The sequence below is a fragment of the Bos indicus x Bos taurus genome, chromosome 25 (assembly GCF_003369695.1).
Source record: "Bos indicus x Bos taurus breed Angus x Brahman F1 hybrid chromosome 25, Bos_hybrid_MaternalHap_v2.0, whole genome shotgun sequence".
In the NCBI taxonomy this organism is placed as follows: domain Eukaryota; kingdom Metazoa; phylum Chordata; class Mammalia; order Artiodactyla; family Bovidae; genus Bos; species Bos indicus x Bos taurus.
In genome coordinates this window covers 29,449,255-29,464,350 of record NC_040100.1, presented here as the reverse complement: position 1 = coordinate 29,464,350, position 15,096 = coordinate 29,449,255, and the positions used below count along the sequence as shown (strand labels likewise).

The window sequence follows — 15,096 nt, the reverse complement described above, 5'->3', positions numbered from 1 at the left end:
TTTTGGGGGCTTGAAAATCACTGTAGATGGTGACTGCAGTCATGAAATTAGAAGATGCTTACTCCTTGGAAGGAAAGTTATGACCAACCTAGATAGCATATTAAAAAGCAGAGACATTACCTTGCCAACAGAGGTTTGTCTAGTCAAGGCTATGGTTTTTCCTGTGTCATGTATGGATGTGAGAATTGGACTGTGAAGAAGGCTGAGCGCCGAAGAATTGATGCTTTTGAACTGTGGTGTTGGAGAAGACTCTTGAGAGTCCCTTGGACTGCAAGGAGATCCAACCAGTCCATTCTGAAGGAGATCAGCCCTGGGATTTCTTTGGAAGGAATGATGCTAAAGCTGAAACTCCAGTACTTGGCCACCTCATGTGAAGAGTTGACTCATGGAAAAGACTCTGATGCTGGGAGGGATTGGGGGCAGGAGGAGAAGGGGACGACAGAGGATGAGATGGCTGGATGGCATCATTGACTTGATAGACATGAGTCTGGGTGAACTCCGGGAGCTGGTGATGGACAGGGAGGCCTGGCGTGCTGCTATTCATGGGGTCGCAAAGAGTCGGACACGACTGAGTGACTGAACTGAACTAATGGGGGTGGGGTCTCTTTTAGATATCATGAGATGTTCTGAAATTAGATAGTGATGGTTGCACACCTGTGACTGCTGAAGATCTTAAAATTGTACACATTAAAATGATGGATTTTATAGTATGTGAATTATATCACAACAACAAAAACCACTTATCTACAACTGTTGTTTCACAGCTGTTTGAAATTGCAGTTTTATAATGTATGCTAAAGTGTTTAATGGAGAGAATTCACAACAATTTTGAAAGGACCATGCTACAGTGAGAATAGATTATTTTGTATTTAACTAATGGCATTAGAAACTTAGGTAAAATTATACCATCTGCTAGAGTGCTGTTGCAAAACTCTGAATATTAGCTTTCATTTGGTTTGTACTCTGAACTGTTGTCTCAGAGTGCAGTATTAACACATTTTGCATAAAGTTAGACAGTGATGAAGTAATATCTAAGAAGTAATTTGTATTAACAGATTCCTGAAACCTTGAAAAGACCAAGTTTCCAGTATGAGGTGCCCTTGGCATCAACATCAATTTAAAAATGTTTCGTGGTTGAACCTGCCTTATCCATCTTCCTCTTGCTCAGCTTGTGGGATGGGCAGCCTTCTCCCACTCCTGGACACACTGAATGGGCATGTTGAGGAGGTGACACTGAAGTCTAGTGATGGATTTCTGCCCTCACTAATTATTAAGTTATGTGCTAACCAAAGTCAGCTGTGTTTATTCTTAAATATGTTTATTCCAGTAGTAGTAGTAATCATAATTATGTAGTTTAACCAAATATTATGTAAACTGATGAACTGTGCATGCAAAAATGTTAAATGTCTGGGACCACAAAGCCATGTTACTTAATACTTTTAAATTGAGTGTGGGCAAGAAACTAAATTGGCTTCAGAACTGTAAAAATATAGACACACACTGTGCTCAAAATCCTTTAAATTTTTGTTCTACTTTAAATAAATGGAAACTAGGAGTCATAGACAGTGGTGGTTTATGCCAGAGAGCTGACATCTACAGAGAGACGGCCTTGACTCTATATTGGAAGACTGGCAAACACATGGGTCTTTCTTTCTGCACTCCGACTTAAAGAAAATGTCTGACAATTTATGTATATCAGTTGTAATGATTCCTCTGTTAACTGAGTTTTTCATTTTACCCAGTATCTAGTGTGGTTGCCTCAGACAAGAGGGTTGCTCTTCTGAGTACTGGATTATAAGTTAGAGGACTTGTACAGAGGACTCGTGGTTCCCAGCTATGCTACTTAACTAGTCAAGATAGCTTGGATAAGTAAATTAAGCTTCATCTTTTTTCATGTATTAATATTTTGCAATACTTTGTTTAATATCTTTGCTTAAATTGAAATTCAAATTCTACTGATTTCTGATATCAGAAAGAGTAAAGAGCTTAGAAAACAGCAAAAAAAAGACCACCCTCCTAAAAGGAGGAGGGGCCCTTACTCGTCCCCTTTCTTTCTGTTTTTCTCTTTCTCTCTTCTCTTCTTCCTTCCCCTCACAACTCCTCTCCCTGCCTTATAGAACTTAGAAATAGGAGTACAGTATATATTTTTTATCTGTTAAGTAAAACATTTGTTTAATCTGTTTATAAATGTTTACTTTTAGCTTTTAAATCAAATGCCAATTTATGGTTCAACAAAACTAGAGTTTGTTTTTAACCTAGTGTTTGATAAATGTGGGAATCATTTCAGCTTAAAATTAATCCTCCAATCAGTTCTTATTCTCTGAGAATCATTCATTTTGGATCAACTTGGAAAATGTAATTGTTCAAGCTAAAAAGATTTGGGTTTTGGCTGTTTTACTTGTGGAACAAATAAAATTTTCTAGCTTTTTCTGTCTTTTTATATAGTGATTTAAAAGCCACATGTATTTTAAACTTTTGCTAATTCAAATTTTTATTTATAGATTATAATGAATATTTCAGAAACACTCTTTACATAAATGTTAGGTACAGTACTTCAGAATGCATTTGGAGAGTGTTAAGTATGCACTTTGCTCCATGTTCTGTTCATTTGAAACATGTCTGCAGTAAACAAGTTAAAAAATAAATCACCATGTTGGCATTTTTACAGCTACAACAGCCACTTGAAGCACAGAAGAGCAGTTATGTAACCTTTTCTATACAGTGTATTGTCAGTGTTCAGTATATTTGTAGTACATTTCTGCTATGTATTTAATAGCTGCACATAAAACTTCAACTGCTACAAATGAAAACCCTGCCTAGAAGTTGTTTATTTGAAAAAGTTATAACCTGATGTCAAAAACATGTCTTGTTTATGTGCAGTACATCTACAGCTTTAGATTTCATTTTCTTCTGCTCTAAAGTTTAATTCCGGCTACACCTTCAGGGTTTGCTAAAGTGGAACAGTAAGAGGAGAGAGTTTCCTTCATCCGCCCTGAAGCAGATGAGGCCACTGGCTTCTTTCCAGCGCTGATGTGTCATAACTGCGTGCTCGACAAGGTCTACGCACAGAGGTCACGGAACCCAGGTGCCCAGCACAGTGCCTGAGGCTCTGGACCTTCAGTGTGTGTGTAAAGAACGGTGCACGTGGAGCATTCCACAGCTGCCTTTCCCTCCTCTGCACCACTGCCTTCTCCCACAACATCTGTCTCTCCCAATTATTTGCTCCAACTTACTGCACTTTGGCACGTAAATGTCGTGTTATTGTGCAAGGTATATGGGCTTTAAAGTTGGAATCCTGGCCTTTATGCGAGTCTGTCCATTTGCTTCATTTTTCCAAGCTTTGATTTCCTCATCTGTAAAGTGAGAGTAATAACCTACCCACAGGGAGGGTGTGAGAGCAAAATTAAGGAGAGTGTAGAGCAAACTTAGTTTCAGACTGAGTAGAAATGTAGTAGATATTCTTCCCTTTCCTTCGTTTTGTCATTTTCAGAATTAGAAAACCAGATCCCTGAGAGGTTAAGTGATGGTGGTGGTGTAGTTGTTAAGTTGTGTCTGACTCTTGTGACCCCATGGACATGCCTGCCAGGCTTCTCTATCCATAGTCTTTTCCAGACAAGAATACTGGAGTGGGTTGCCATTTCCTTCTCCAGGAAATCGTCCTGACCCAGGGATCAAACCCAGGTCTCCAGTACTACAGGCAGATTATTACGGACTGAACTATCAGGGAAGCCCAGTGATTTACTTCACTAAGTAAAGAAAGTGAAAGTGAAGTCTCTCAGTCATGAGTGAAAGTGAAGTCGCTCAGTCATGAGTGAAAGTAAAGTCGCTCAGTCGTGTCCGACTCTTTGCAACCCCATGGACTGTAGCCTACCAGGCTCCTCTGTCCCTGGGATTTTCCAAGCAAGAGTAATGGAGTGGGTTGCCACTTCCTTCTCCAGGGGATCTTCCCGACCCAGGGATTGAACCCAGGTCTCCCACGTTGTAGGCAGACATTTTACCAGCGCAGCCACCAGGGAAGCCACGAGGTGGATCACTGGTTAACGGATTTACTTCAAGTCAAATAGCTCTTTCTTCAGCCACACCCTTTTTCCAAAGTGCCCTCGGAGGGGCCTGCGGTTTCTCACGGTGAACACTCATTCCTGCTTGCCAGCTTTTCCAGCTCTCCAAATCAGCCGCCCTCAATTCTTTATTCTCCCTTACTTTTCGTATGAGCTCGTTATGAAGCCTTGACATTTTGTCTCTGAAGTATTTTTAAAATTTATTCCCCTTTCTTTATTTCCACTGTCTTAACCTAGTCCATCAGTCTTTCAGCCTGAGATTTTTTTTTTCTTAACATCTTGAACTAATCAGTAATCATTTTATTTGCTTTTTTATTGAGGTAAATATTGATTTACAGTATTAGTTTTAGATGTACAACAAACATTGTGATTCACAATATTTATAGATTATACTTCATTTATGTGTGTTAGTTGCTCAGTCGTGTCTGACTTTTTGCGACCCCATGGTCCATCCATAGAACTCTCTAGGCAAGAATACTGGAGTGGGTTGCCATTCCTTTCTCCAGGGGATCTTCCCCACCCAGGGATCGAACCCTGGCCAGTCCTGCACTGCTGGCAGATTCTTTGCCATCTGACCTACAAGTGAAGCCCGTACTTCATTTATAGTAATTATCCAATATTGGCAGTATTCCCTGTGCTGTACAACATATCCTTGTAGCTTATTTTCTTGTAGTAGTAGTAGTTTTTATCTTTTAATCCCTGACTCCTGTCTTGCCCCTCCCCCCACTCCTAACCTGTATCTGTGAGTCTGTTTCAGTTTTCTTGTGTTCACTTGTTTTATTTTTCAGATTCCATCCATAAGTGGTAACATACAATTTTTGTCTTTCTTTGTCTGAGTTACTTCACCAAGTGTAATACTCTCTAGGTCCATCCATGTTGTTGCAAATGACATTTTCCATTTTGTTTTGTGGCTGAGTAATACTCCATTCTATACATATACTGCATTTTTATCCACTTGTCTATTGATTGGTCCCTAGGCTGCTTCCATACCTTGGCTACTGTAAATAGTGCCGCTGTGAACATTGGTGTACATGTATCTTTTCAAATAAGTGTTTTCATTTTCTTCAGATGCATACCCAGTAGTGGAATTGTTGGATCATATGGTAGCTCTGTTTTTAGTTTCTCAGGAGCCTCCATGCTGTCTTCCATAGTGGCTGCACCAGTTTACACACTCACCGACAGTGAACAAGGGATCTCTACATCCTTGCCAACACTGGTTATTCCGCGAGATTTTTATCAGTAGCATACTTGTGCCAGAATGATCTTTCTAAAATACACATCTGATCATATCACTGTTTCTCAGAATCCACGTTTCTTGACAGTTGTGCTTTAACTCGCTTGTCTTTGCACAGCCTTGTCTTTGCTTCTCCATGTTTTGCTCTTTCTATACTGGCCCTGTCAGACGTTTTGGTATTAGGTGATAGCTATTCATGCCATTGCGCTCTTACTAGTGAGAAAAGAACTTCTGTGTCTGCAAAGTCCTCTTCACCCTGGGAGACTTTCCTGACTTACCCAAATACAATTAGACATTTAATTCTTTTGGTTTCCACAGCACTTAGTACCTACTTATATTCTATTGTTTTTTACACATGCTATAATAATTTGCTTCTGACCTCTCATCTCACTCATTGGGCAAATGATTTATCCTGTCTTTAAAATTAGGGAGTTCCACTAGATCAGTGATTGTCAGCACTGGCTGCACATTAGAATCACTCTATTCGAGCAGTTGTATCAAAATCTCTAGAGATCCTCTCCTTTATCCTACCTATTAGGAATTTTAAGTTACTCAAATGATTATCATATTGTGAAGAAGATTGAAAAGCACTTATACTAGACAGATTCTAAGATACCTTTCAGCTAAAATGTTCCGTTATTCTGCAAACTTGTATAGTCTGAAAATATAAATGCATTCAAGTGATCAAAACAGGAATTAAATTAGAAAAAATAAGGGAACAAAATACTTTTCATGGTAAGAGTTAATGAAAACAATATGTAGTGAAGTAATATTTGTATTGAAAAATGTGCTTTTAGAACTCTGATTTTCTGGTTTCATCCTAATTGCTAAAAGTGACCATGGACAGATGGGATAAAATGTTCTTTTTTGTGATTCTTTTTTTCCTCAGTTATAAAACTGGAAGGTGAGTGTTACTTACACAAAAATGTAAACAGACTTGATCCTAAATTCTTGAGAACATTAAGGAATTTAATGTTTAATGTTAAGGAATTTAACAGTATAGAAACAGCAGCATAATATTTAGAAAACATCTTCACGTATACAGTTGATAGCAACTGTATATATATATTCTTATATTTGTAAATATAAGAAACAGCAGAATAATATTTAGAAAGCATCTTCACATATACAGTTGACAGCAGCTGTATATATATTTTCTTATATTTGTAGATAAATCTTGAGCTCTTAACATTGTATGTTTAGCAAATTGCCACCAGGAGCTTTGAAGGAAAAATTGATAGCATAAAATAACCCAGGGTTGCTACCACTAACTTAACCAGTACAGTGACTCAAAATTGTGTTTCTCAGAAGTCATTTGATACGAAAATTTCAATTTGTTTGATCATAAGACCTCATAGTAAATACTCTTCTAATGCAGAGATTACTTTTTGGTCAACTTTGTCTTTGAACTTCTTGGTCTAAGTTTTATCTTATTTGAGTTTAGAAATTTATGTTTGCTATCTATTAGCCAGTGTTTCCCTAACGTTTGTAATTTGGGGGCTTTAAAGGGCAGGGACAGCAGTTTGCTGTCACTAAAACATTTTTCTGTTGTTGAGTGTATTTGGATATTCTACCTGTCTGCATTTGGCTGATTATATATTAAACTTCTGAAGTTTGATATTCTTTGAACCCTTTATTATTTTGCATTTCTTTTATATAGCAGTGATTATATACTACTTATAATCTTTCATTTGAATTAGTCATTATGAGCAATAAGGTACAGTGAAGAGATACTTGACTTTGGACTTTGCTTGATTCAAAACATATTTGATTGAGGAACTACCTTAGCCCAGCATCTTTAAACTATATTAATAAGATCATTATTGGTGTTATTTTGACTCCATTGAGAAAAAAAGATTTGAGTGAATCAATAGATGAACAAATGAGAGTAATGCCTCTTGTTTTTTTCCTGTATTATATTCTGTCTCTGGTGTAGTATCTGACAATGAAGAGGTTTGGCTTTTGAGAGCAGAAGCCATATCCCAGCTTGATCTTGCTAGTGTTTTGTGTGCTTTGACCTGGTATTGGATAAATGTTGAATTAGTTTCATTTTGGAATAAAGTTATGTATTAGGATATGTCAGATAGAAACTCCATGCTCATTCATTCTGTCAGTTCTAGACAAATTAATATTTTATCACAGTTTGTCTTATTAAAGTGGAATGATTGCTTTACTTTCATAACTATTAATAGATTATGACCCAATGAAAGAATTCATTCTAAGGCCGTTTCTTTCATATCTCAATTAGATACTATTGGACAGAGAATGTTTCTTTATGTATGATATTGGATTTCAATTTCAACAGAAAATTATCAAGCATTTAAGTAGATACTAGATGACATCCTGCAAATTTGGTAGTAGAATTTCAGAATAGAAAGAATATGTAATCCATCAAAAATGTTCATGAATATTAAGTTAAAAATTTTGAACACTTTCTTTTGCTACATTTTGTTAAGATTTTCTTAACTTATAATTTTCTTAATTTGGAGGAATGTGTGGGAGTTTAAGGTGAGCATAATGTCAAGATATAATAAGTTTGAAAAAAAAAGTTTAATATGAGGAACAGATAATAGTGCATGAAAATATTTTAAAACTTTATGTTTAAAGAATTTTCCAAATCATTAGTGCTGATGTTCAGAGTTTGTACATCTTGCCATTAAAAGGGCATTATGGTACTTGTGTCTTAGAATTAATTTGCTATTAACAGATCTTATTATATGAATAAATAATTTGGAATGAAAGTTCATAATTTGGAAAAAATCTGAGTCATTTTATTATTCCATAGCAAAATAAGTCATTTTATATGCAAATTCACCTACCTAACACATCCTTTTTTAAAAACTTTCTTTATGTATTTTTTAATTTATTTATTTTAATTGGAGGCTAATTACTTTACAGTATTGTAGTGGATTTTGCCATACATTTGCATGAATCATCCATGGGTGTAGATGTGTTTTCCTGAATCCCCTAACACGTCCTTTTGAGATTGGCTTTAATTGATGTGAATGTAGTTATTCCAGCCTTTCTGGGCATTTTGTTGTATGACCTGTCTTTTTCTATCTATATACTTCCACCGTATTTATGTTTTCATATTTAAAAGTGACATTTCTACATTTTTAGACTTTGAAAAATCCATTGTGTCAATCTTCCTCTTAATCATTGTATTTATTAGTTCATTTACATTTAATATCATTATTGATAAAGTTGAATTTAGGTCTCCTGTTTTACTGTTTGCTTTTGTTTGTCCCATCTCTTTCTTATTTTTCTGTTCTTTCTTAAATTAAGTGAGTATTATATAGAATTCCTTTTTAAATATTCCTATTGGCTAAAACTGGGTTTTTTATTTTTAAATGTTTTTCCAGAAATTATAATATACAACCTTAACTTCTCAGTCTGTTTCAAATTAAAATCATACAACTTCCTTATAATGTATATAGAAATATAAAAATGTTGTAATGTGATTATCCCTCCCCCATCTTTTATACTATAATTGTCATATATGTTACATCTACATACATTATAAACCCAATAACACAGTGTTATAATTTTTACTTAGAAAGCTAATATTAAGGAAATCAAGAGGAAAAAACTAGTATATTTATCTACATGTTTACCACCTCTGATGCTTTTCGTTCCTAAGATCCAAGTTTCTATGTGGTGTTACTTCCCTTCAGCCTGAAGAAATTCTTTTAGCATTTCTTGTAGTGTGTGTCTCCTGGTGACGATTTTGCCTTCATTATTAAAGGGTATTTTTGTTGGGTATGGAATTCTGGGTGGACAGTTGTGGAGACTCTGGATTCTCTAGAATAAGGTTCCCTCTTAGAGCCTTATTTTATTTTAGCAGGCCATTAACTTTGCTAAACTCACTTTTGCAAACTCTTATCTTTCCAGTGGTGAGCAGCAGGTAAAATCTCAGCTCTTTCCTTTTTGCTTTAATAAAAGGAGTTAGGAGTTTGTCCTGCATGTGCATAATTTAGGCGTCAGCCAGAGAAGTGGGCAGTTAATACACAGAATTTAGAACCTCCTCCTCTATGGGTCTCTCCTTTTTGGAAACTCTTTTAATATACAGTGTGTAAAGAGGTGGATCTGCATGTCCACGGTCAATTGGCTTGCAACAAAGGTGCAGAGACAGTTCAATGGAGAAAAGATAACCTTTTCAACAAATGGCGCTGGAACAAAAAGATACCTATGCCAGAAACAAAAAGTTATAATTCATATATTGTAGCAGATATAAAAGTTAACTCAAAGTGGATCATGGACTTAAATGTAAACTATTAAACTATAAAACATCTAGAAGAAAACATAGGAGATCATCTTTGTGATCTTGGGTTAATCAAAGATTTTTATGTGATACATAAAAGAAAAAATTGATAAATTTGGCTTCATAAAGTTAAAAAACATCTGTTCTCTACCAAGCACTGTTAAGAACACACAAAGATAAGCCATAGACCAGGGGAGAGTACAGGCATACCTCAACCACACTGCAGGTTTAGTTCCAGACCACTGCGGTAAAGCAAATACCGCGAACAGCAAGTCATACAAATTTGGGTTTCCCAGTGTATATAAAGGTTTACACCATACCATAGTCCACTACATGTGCAAGAGCATTATGAGTGAAAAGACAATTGATATATCTTCATTAAAAATGTTGTTGTTGTTCAGTCTCTAAGTCACGTCTGACTCTGCCACCCCACAGACTTCAGTACACCAGCCTTCCTTGTCTTTTACTGTTTCCTGGAGTTTGCTCAGACTCATGTCCATTGAGTCAGTGATGCCATCCAACATCTCATCCTCTGTCGTCCCCTTCTCTTCCTGCCCTCAATCTTTCCCAGCATCAGGGTCTTTTCCAGTGAGTCAGCTCTTCACATCAGGTGGCCAAAGTATTGGAGCTTCATCATCAGTCCTTCCAATGAATATTCAGGATTGATTTCCTTTAAGATTGACTGGTTTGATGTCCTTGCTGTCTAATGGACTCTCAAGAGTGTTCTCCAACACCACAGTTCGAAAGGATCAATTCTTCAGTGTTCAGCATTCTTTATAATCCAGCTGTCACATCTGTATATGACTACTGGAAAAACCATAACTTTGACTATACGGATCTTTGCCAGCAAAGCAATATCTCTGCTTTTTAATACAAGGTCTAGGTTTGGTCATAGCTTTCCTTTCAAGGACACCTTCATAGATCACAGCCTTGTTGTGGCGAAGGGGCTTGCATAACTCAGTGAAACTCTGAGCCATGCCATTCAGGGCCACCCAAGATGGATGAGTCACAATGAAGAGTTCTGGCAAAGCGTCCACTGTAGGAGGAAGTGGCAACCCACTCCAGTGTTCTTGCTTGGAGAACCCCATGAACAGTATGAAAAGACAAAAAGATAATATCAGAAGATGGTCTTCACACGTTGGAAGGTGTCCAGTATACTGCTGGGGAAGAACAGACGGCAATTGCTAGTAGCATATTTTAGTAATAAGTATTTTCCACAGGACTGGAAAAGGTCAGTTTTCATTCCAATCCAAAAGAAGAGCAATGCCAAAGACTGTTGAAACTGCCGTAGAGTTGTGCTCATTTCACTTGCTAGCAAGGTAATGCTTAAAATCCTTCAAGCTAGGCTCCAGCAGTATGTGAACCAAAAACTTCCAGATGTACAAACTGAAGTTAGAAAAGGCAGAGGAATCAGAGATCAAATTGCCAACATTCGTTGGATTTTCCTGTAGAAAAAGCAAAGGAATTCTAAAAAAAGACCTGCTCCTGAGAAACCTGTATGCAGGTCAAGAGGGAACAGTTAGAACCCTACATGGAGCAACAGACTGGTTCGAAATTGGAAAAGGAGTATGTCAAGGCTGAATATTGTCATCCTGCTTTTTGAACTTCAGTACAGAGTACATCAATGCAAAATACCAGGCTGGGTGAATCACAAGCGGCAATCAAGACTGCTGGGAGAAATATCAATAACCTCAGATATACAGATGACACCACTCTAATGGCAGAAAGTGAAGAGCCTCTTGATGAAGGTGAAAGAGGAGAGTGAAAAACTGACTTAAAATTCAGCATTCAAAAAACTAAGATCATGGCATCTAGTCCCATCACTTCATGGCAAATAGAAGGTGAAAAGTGGAAACAGTGACAGATTTTATTTTCTTGGGTTCCAGCATCACTGAGGATGGTGACTGCAGCCATGAAACTCTTACTCCTTGAAAGGAAAGCTATGATAAACCAGACAGAGAGAGAAAGAGACCGGGTAATGGCCATTGCTAAAGCCATCAGAATGTATAACATTTATCAGTGAAGGTGGCCATCTTATGTGGCACCCCAGAATAGTTTCAACAGTAATATTGAAGATCACTGACCACAGATCACCATAACAAATTTAATGATAAAAAAGTTTGAAATGTTTCAAGAATTACCCAGCACCACAAAGTGAGCAAATGTTGTTGGAAAAATGGCGCCAGTAGACTTGCCTGATGCAGGGTTGTCATAAACTTTCAAGATTTGTTTTTTTGTTTTTAAATGTAGTATCTGCAAAGTGGAATAAAGCAAAGCACAATAAAACAAAGTATGCCTATGTTTACAAGTCACATGTCTGATAAAGAACTTTTGTCCAGAATATGTAAAGAGTTCTTGAAACAATAATAAGAAAATAAAACCACCTATTTAAAATTAACTGAAGATTTGTTCAGATACTTACCTCAAGAAGATATACAGATGCCAAATAAGCACATTGAAATATGCTCAACATCATTAGGGAAATGCAAATTAAAACAAGATACCACTACACACCAATTAAAAAACTAAAGTTTTTAAAACTGGCCATAATCAAGTGTTGGCAAGGATGTAGACCAACTAGAATTCTCCTCACTGCTGGTAGGAATGCACAGTGGCACAGCTATTTTGAAAAACAGTTTCTTTAAAATTTATACATGCAGCTGCCATACAATCTAGCCGTTTCACTGCTATTTATCCAAAAGAAGTGAAAGCATCTATACATATAAGAACATTGATAGCATCTTAATTTGTAAGAGTCAAAAACTGGAATTAACTCAGATGTCCATCAGTAGGAGAGTGGATGAACACACTGATACAGGATGCTGCTAAGCAGCAGCCTGTCAGATGCTTTGCCATCACTTGATACGGACCATCATCCTTTTAGCTTTCAGCTTTCTATACAGTTTTCTTTTTGCCTGCTGCCCAGCCCCTAAGCCAGTGTCACATATTTAGGGTTTTAATTGTGGCTTCAGTACTTCTGTTACCCAGTTTCTGTATTAGTCAGAATGAGCCAGGTTATGCTGTGATAGTAAATAATCCCAAATCTCACTGACTTAGTTTGTCTCTTTGATGTGAACTGTATGTCTATTGTGGGTTGGCTGAGAGTTGTGTTCTCTGTTCTCACTCTGAGACGTAGGCTGATGGAGGAGTCTTTTATCTGAAATATTGCTGGTTGCTGGGAATGTGGACTTAAGTATTAACTCCGTTGATGCATAGATAAAAGTATACAAAATACCTGTCAGTATATATTTACCTAGGTAAACATGTTTTTAAATGGGAGGTATATTATTCCTGTATGTTGGACAAGGAACCTGAATCCAAAGAGGGTAAATGAATGGCAGTTGCCACACAACAATGAAACGACGAGAACTCAGGGTTCCCATTTTAATACTTCTGTGCAAATCAGAAAAAGAAATGTACCATCTATTCACACGTTCTTTATTTTGTCAGTCTCTCCAGCAGACCACGTTTAAGAGGCGTCTCATACCCGCTGCTGCCGGTGGCCGGGACACAATGGATCACACAGGGGCACTGGACACCGAGGATGAGCTGGGACCTTTAGCCCATCTCGCTCCAAGTCCTCAAAGTGAAGCCGTTGCCCACGAATTCCAGGAACTCTCCTTGCAGTCCAGTCAGCACCTGCCTCCTCTTAACGAAAGGAAGAATGGTGAGTTCAGCGTGTGCTTCGGAGCTTGCCTTTTTGTGAGCCAGTGTATCCGTCTGGTAGTAATTTGTTGGTCAGTTCCACTGGGCAGCCTGTTCCTGAGGAGAGAAGCTCAGAGGGGTGCCGGCTGGTTTTGAGTAGCAGCCAGGGTTTCACGTGCCATTCAATTCTTTAATCATTTCCCCAGCATCTCTGGTAGTAACATTATCTTTGGAAATAAGCTTTAGGTTCAACCACTTTAGCACAAGCAGAAGGTCTCAGGCTAGCATAGCATTGGAAAGCAGCTTTCTGTGCTGACTCCAGGGAGAATAGACCAGACTGGACTAGATTGTCCTGCCATGTTCCCTGTCTTCAGTGTGCTGCACCTTAACTGTAGAATTGCCAGCATTTGTGCTCTCAGTGATCACTAAGAAAACAAGAATTTCTTGAGTATTTTTTATATTAATGAGGATAGGATATGGCCATATTCTCAGTCTTCAGCTGGCTCATACTTGTATACAAAATGAATAGTTTCTGTTCTTTGTTACCTGTTCAGAAAATTCTCTTGATTAATCAGAGACTTTCTGGAGTCTCCAGAAGGCACAATACTGTCAGTTTTTAACAAAAATGAATAGAGATAGATGAGATACATCTATTTTATAATACTTAAAACATAAAAACTAACAAAGTGTTAAAATTTACAAACTCACTAAGCATATATATCAAAGGGCAGAATTAAGAATTTCAACTGGATTTGCCACACTTCCATAGTTCTCATGAATCTTCCATTCTCAAATGTGTATTTTAATTAAAAGCCAGAAGAAATAAAACTTGCCCTGTGGAGCACTTCCTTATGTATCTTGTTATATCTTTCTGGGTTCTAAGTGTTTCCTGATCCTTTTCAAATAATTGCCTTATCTTATTCAGGAAAATGGGTTTAAGACACTGCTATTCTCAGCTCTTCAGTACCTGGTTTTGGGTGGGGTGTCCTTATTCTCCCTTCTAACAAGATATCTGATGGGTATTGGGCACAACCCTTGTCTGTGCACTTGGTATAAAGCAGCATCTTGCTCAGGCCTGTCAAAGCCGTCTGGAGGCTATGGTTAGGTGGTAATGGCTTTAGAACCTTCAATCATTTGGGAGCCTAGCTTTGTCTTAGACAGTAGGGTAGAATATAACCACATTTACTGAAACATGATAAATTGACCACATTTACACAGTATACTTAGACCAGTATCATATTCAAATTATTTCCCTCAAAAAAAAAACCAAAATGAATTGAACTTGTATAAAATTTCAATAATATACAGTTGCTCAAGAAAATAGTCATATGTAGCAGAGGAGGGAGGTGTAAGGGGAAAGTTTTTGCTTTGTGGGAATTTTACTTGATACAGCTTGCTGCATTCCCTTGCAAGAGTGTTCTCTTGAATATTTATGCCTGAACATAAGGTAAGCCCCAGATATGAGCTGGTTTTCCCCTTATAAAGTTTTAGAGTGAGGGAGATGAAATGGTAAAAATTTGAATTTGTTAATTTAGTTACATGTATATAATTAACACCACATATTTTGAAGCAGTGCAATAATATAGAGGATTTGTTTTGTCCACACTCATATTTCATAAAATCATCTTGCCTAAACTCTGTGTGTCTGTGTGGTGTTTTTATCATCAGTAGGAACCCCCCTGCATCATTCGTGCAGCACTGAAATCCAGGGTGTATCTTCATTTGTGTCTCTCTTGTTTGAGTTACACCGGTTTTTAGATACATGCACGATCTGACACTGAAGGTTTTATGTCTAAACCGCAAGTACCATTCCCAGAACAGTGGGGCTGTTTTTCATGTGTCCTACAGTGTTGTGTTTGTAATCACTCATGTTTGATTTGCAATTGGTCATAACATTT

The 15,096-nt window shown here is 37.4% G+C and overlaps 1 protein-coding gene across 7 annotated transcripts in view; it reads left to right on the top strand.

Moving 5' to 3' along the window:
• The window catches only part of MRTFB (myocardin related transcription factor B), a 213,264-nt gene that overhangs the window by 67,718 nt on the left and 130,450 nt on the right, over nucleotides 1-15,096 (top strand). For all 7 annotated transcript variants that reach the window (XM_027527416.1, XM_027527415.1, XM_027527414.1 and 4 more), the window contains one exon: nucleotides 13,004-13,220. In XM_027527416.1, the coding sequence (XP_027383217.1) occupies nucleotides 13,067-13,220 (154 nt within the window). In that variant the 5' untranslated portion in view covers nucleotides 13,004-13,066. The remainder of the gene's footprint in view (nucleotides 1-13,003; nucleotides 13,221-15,096) is intronic.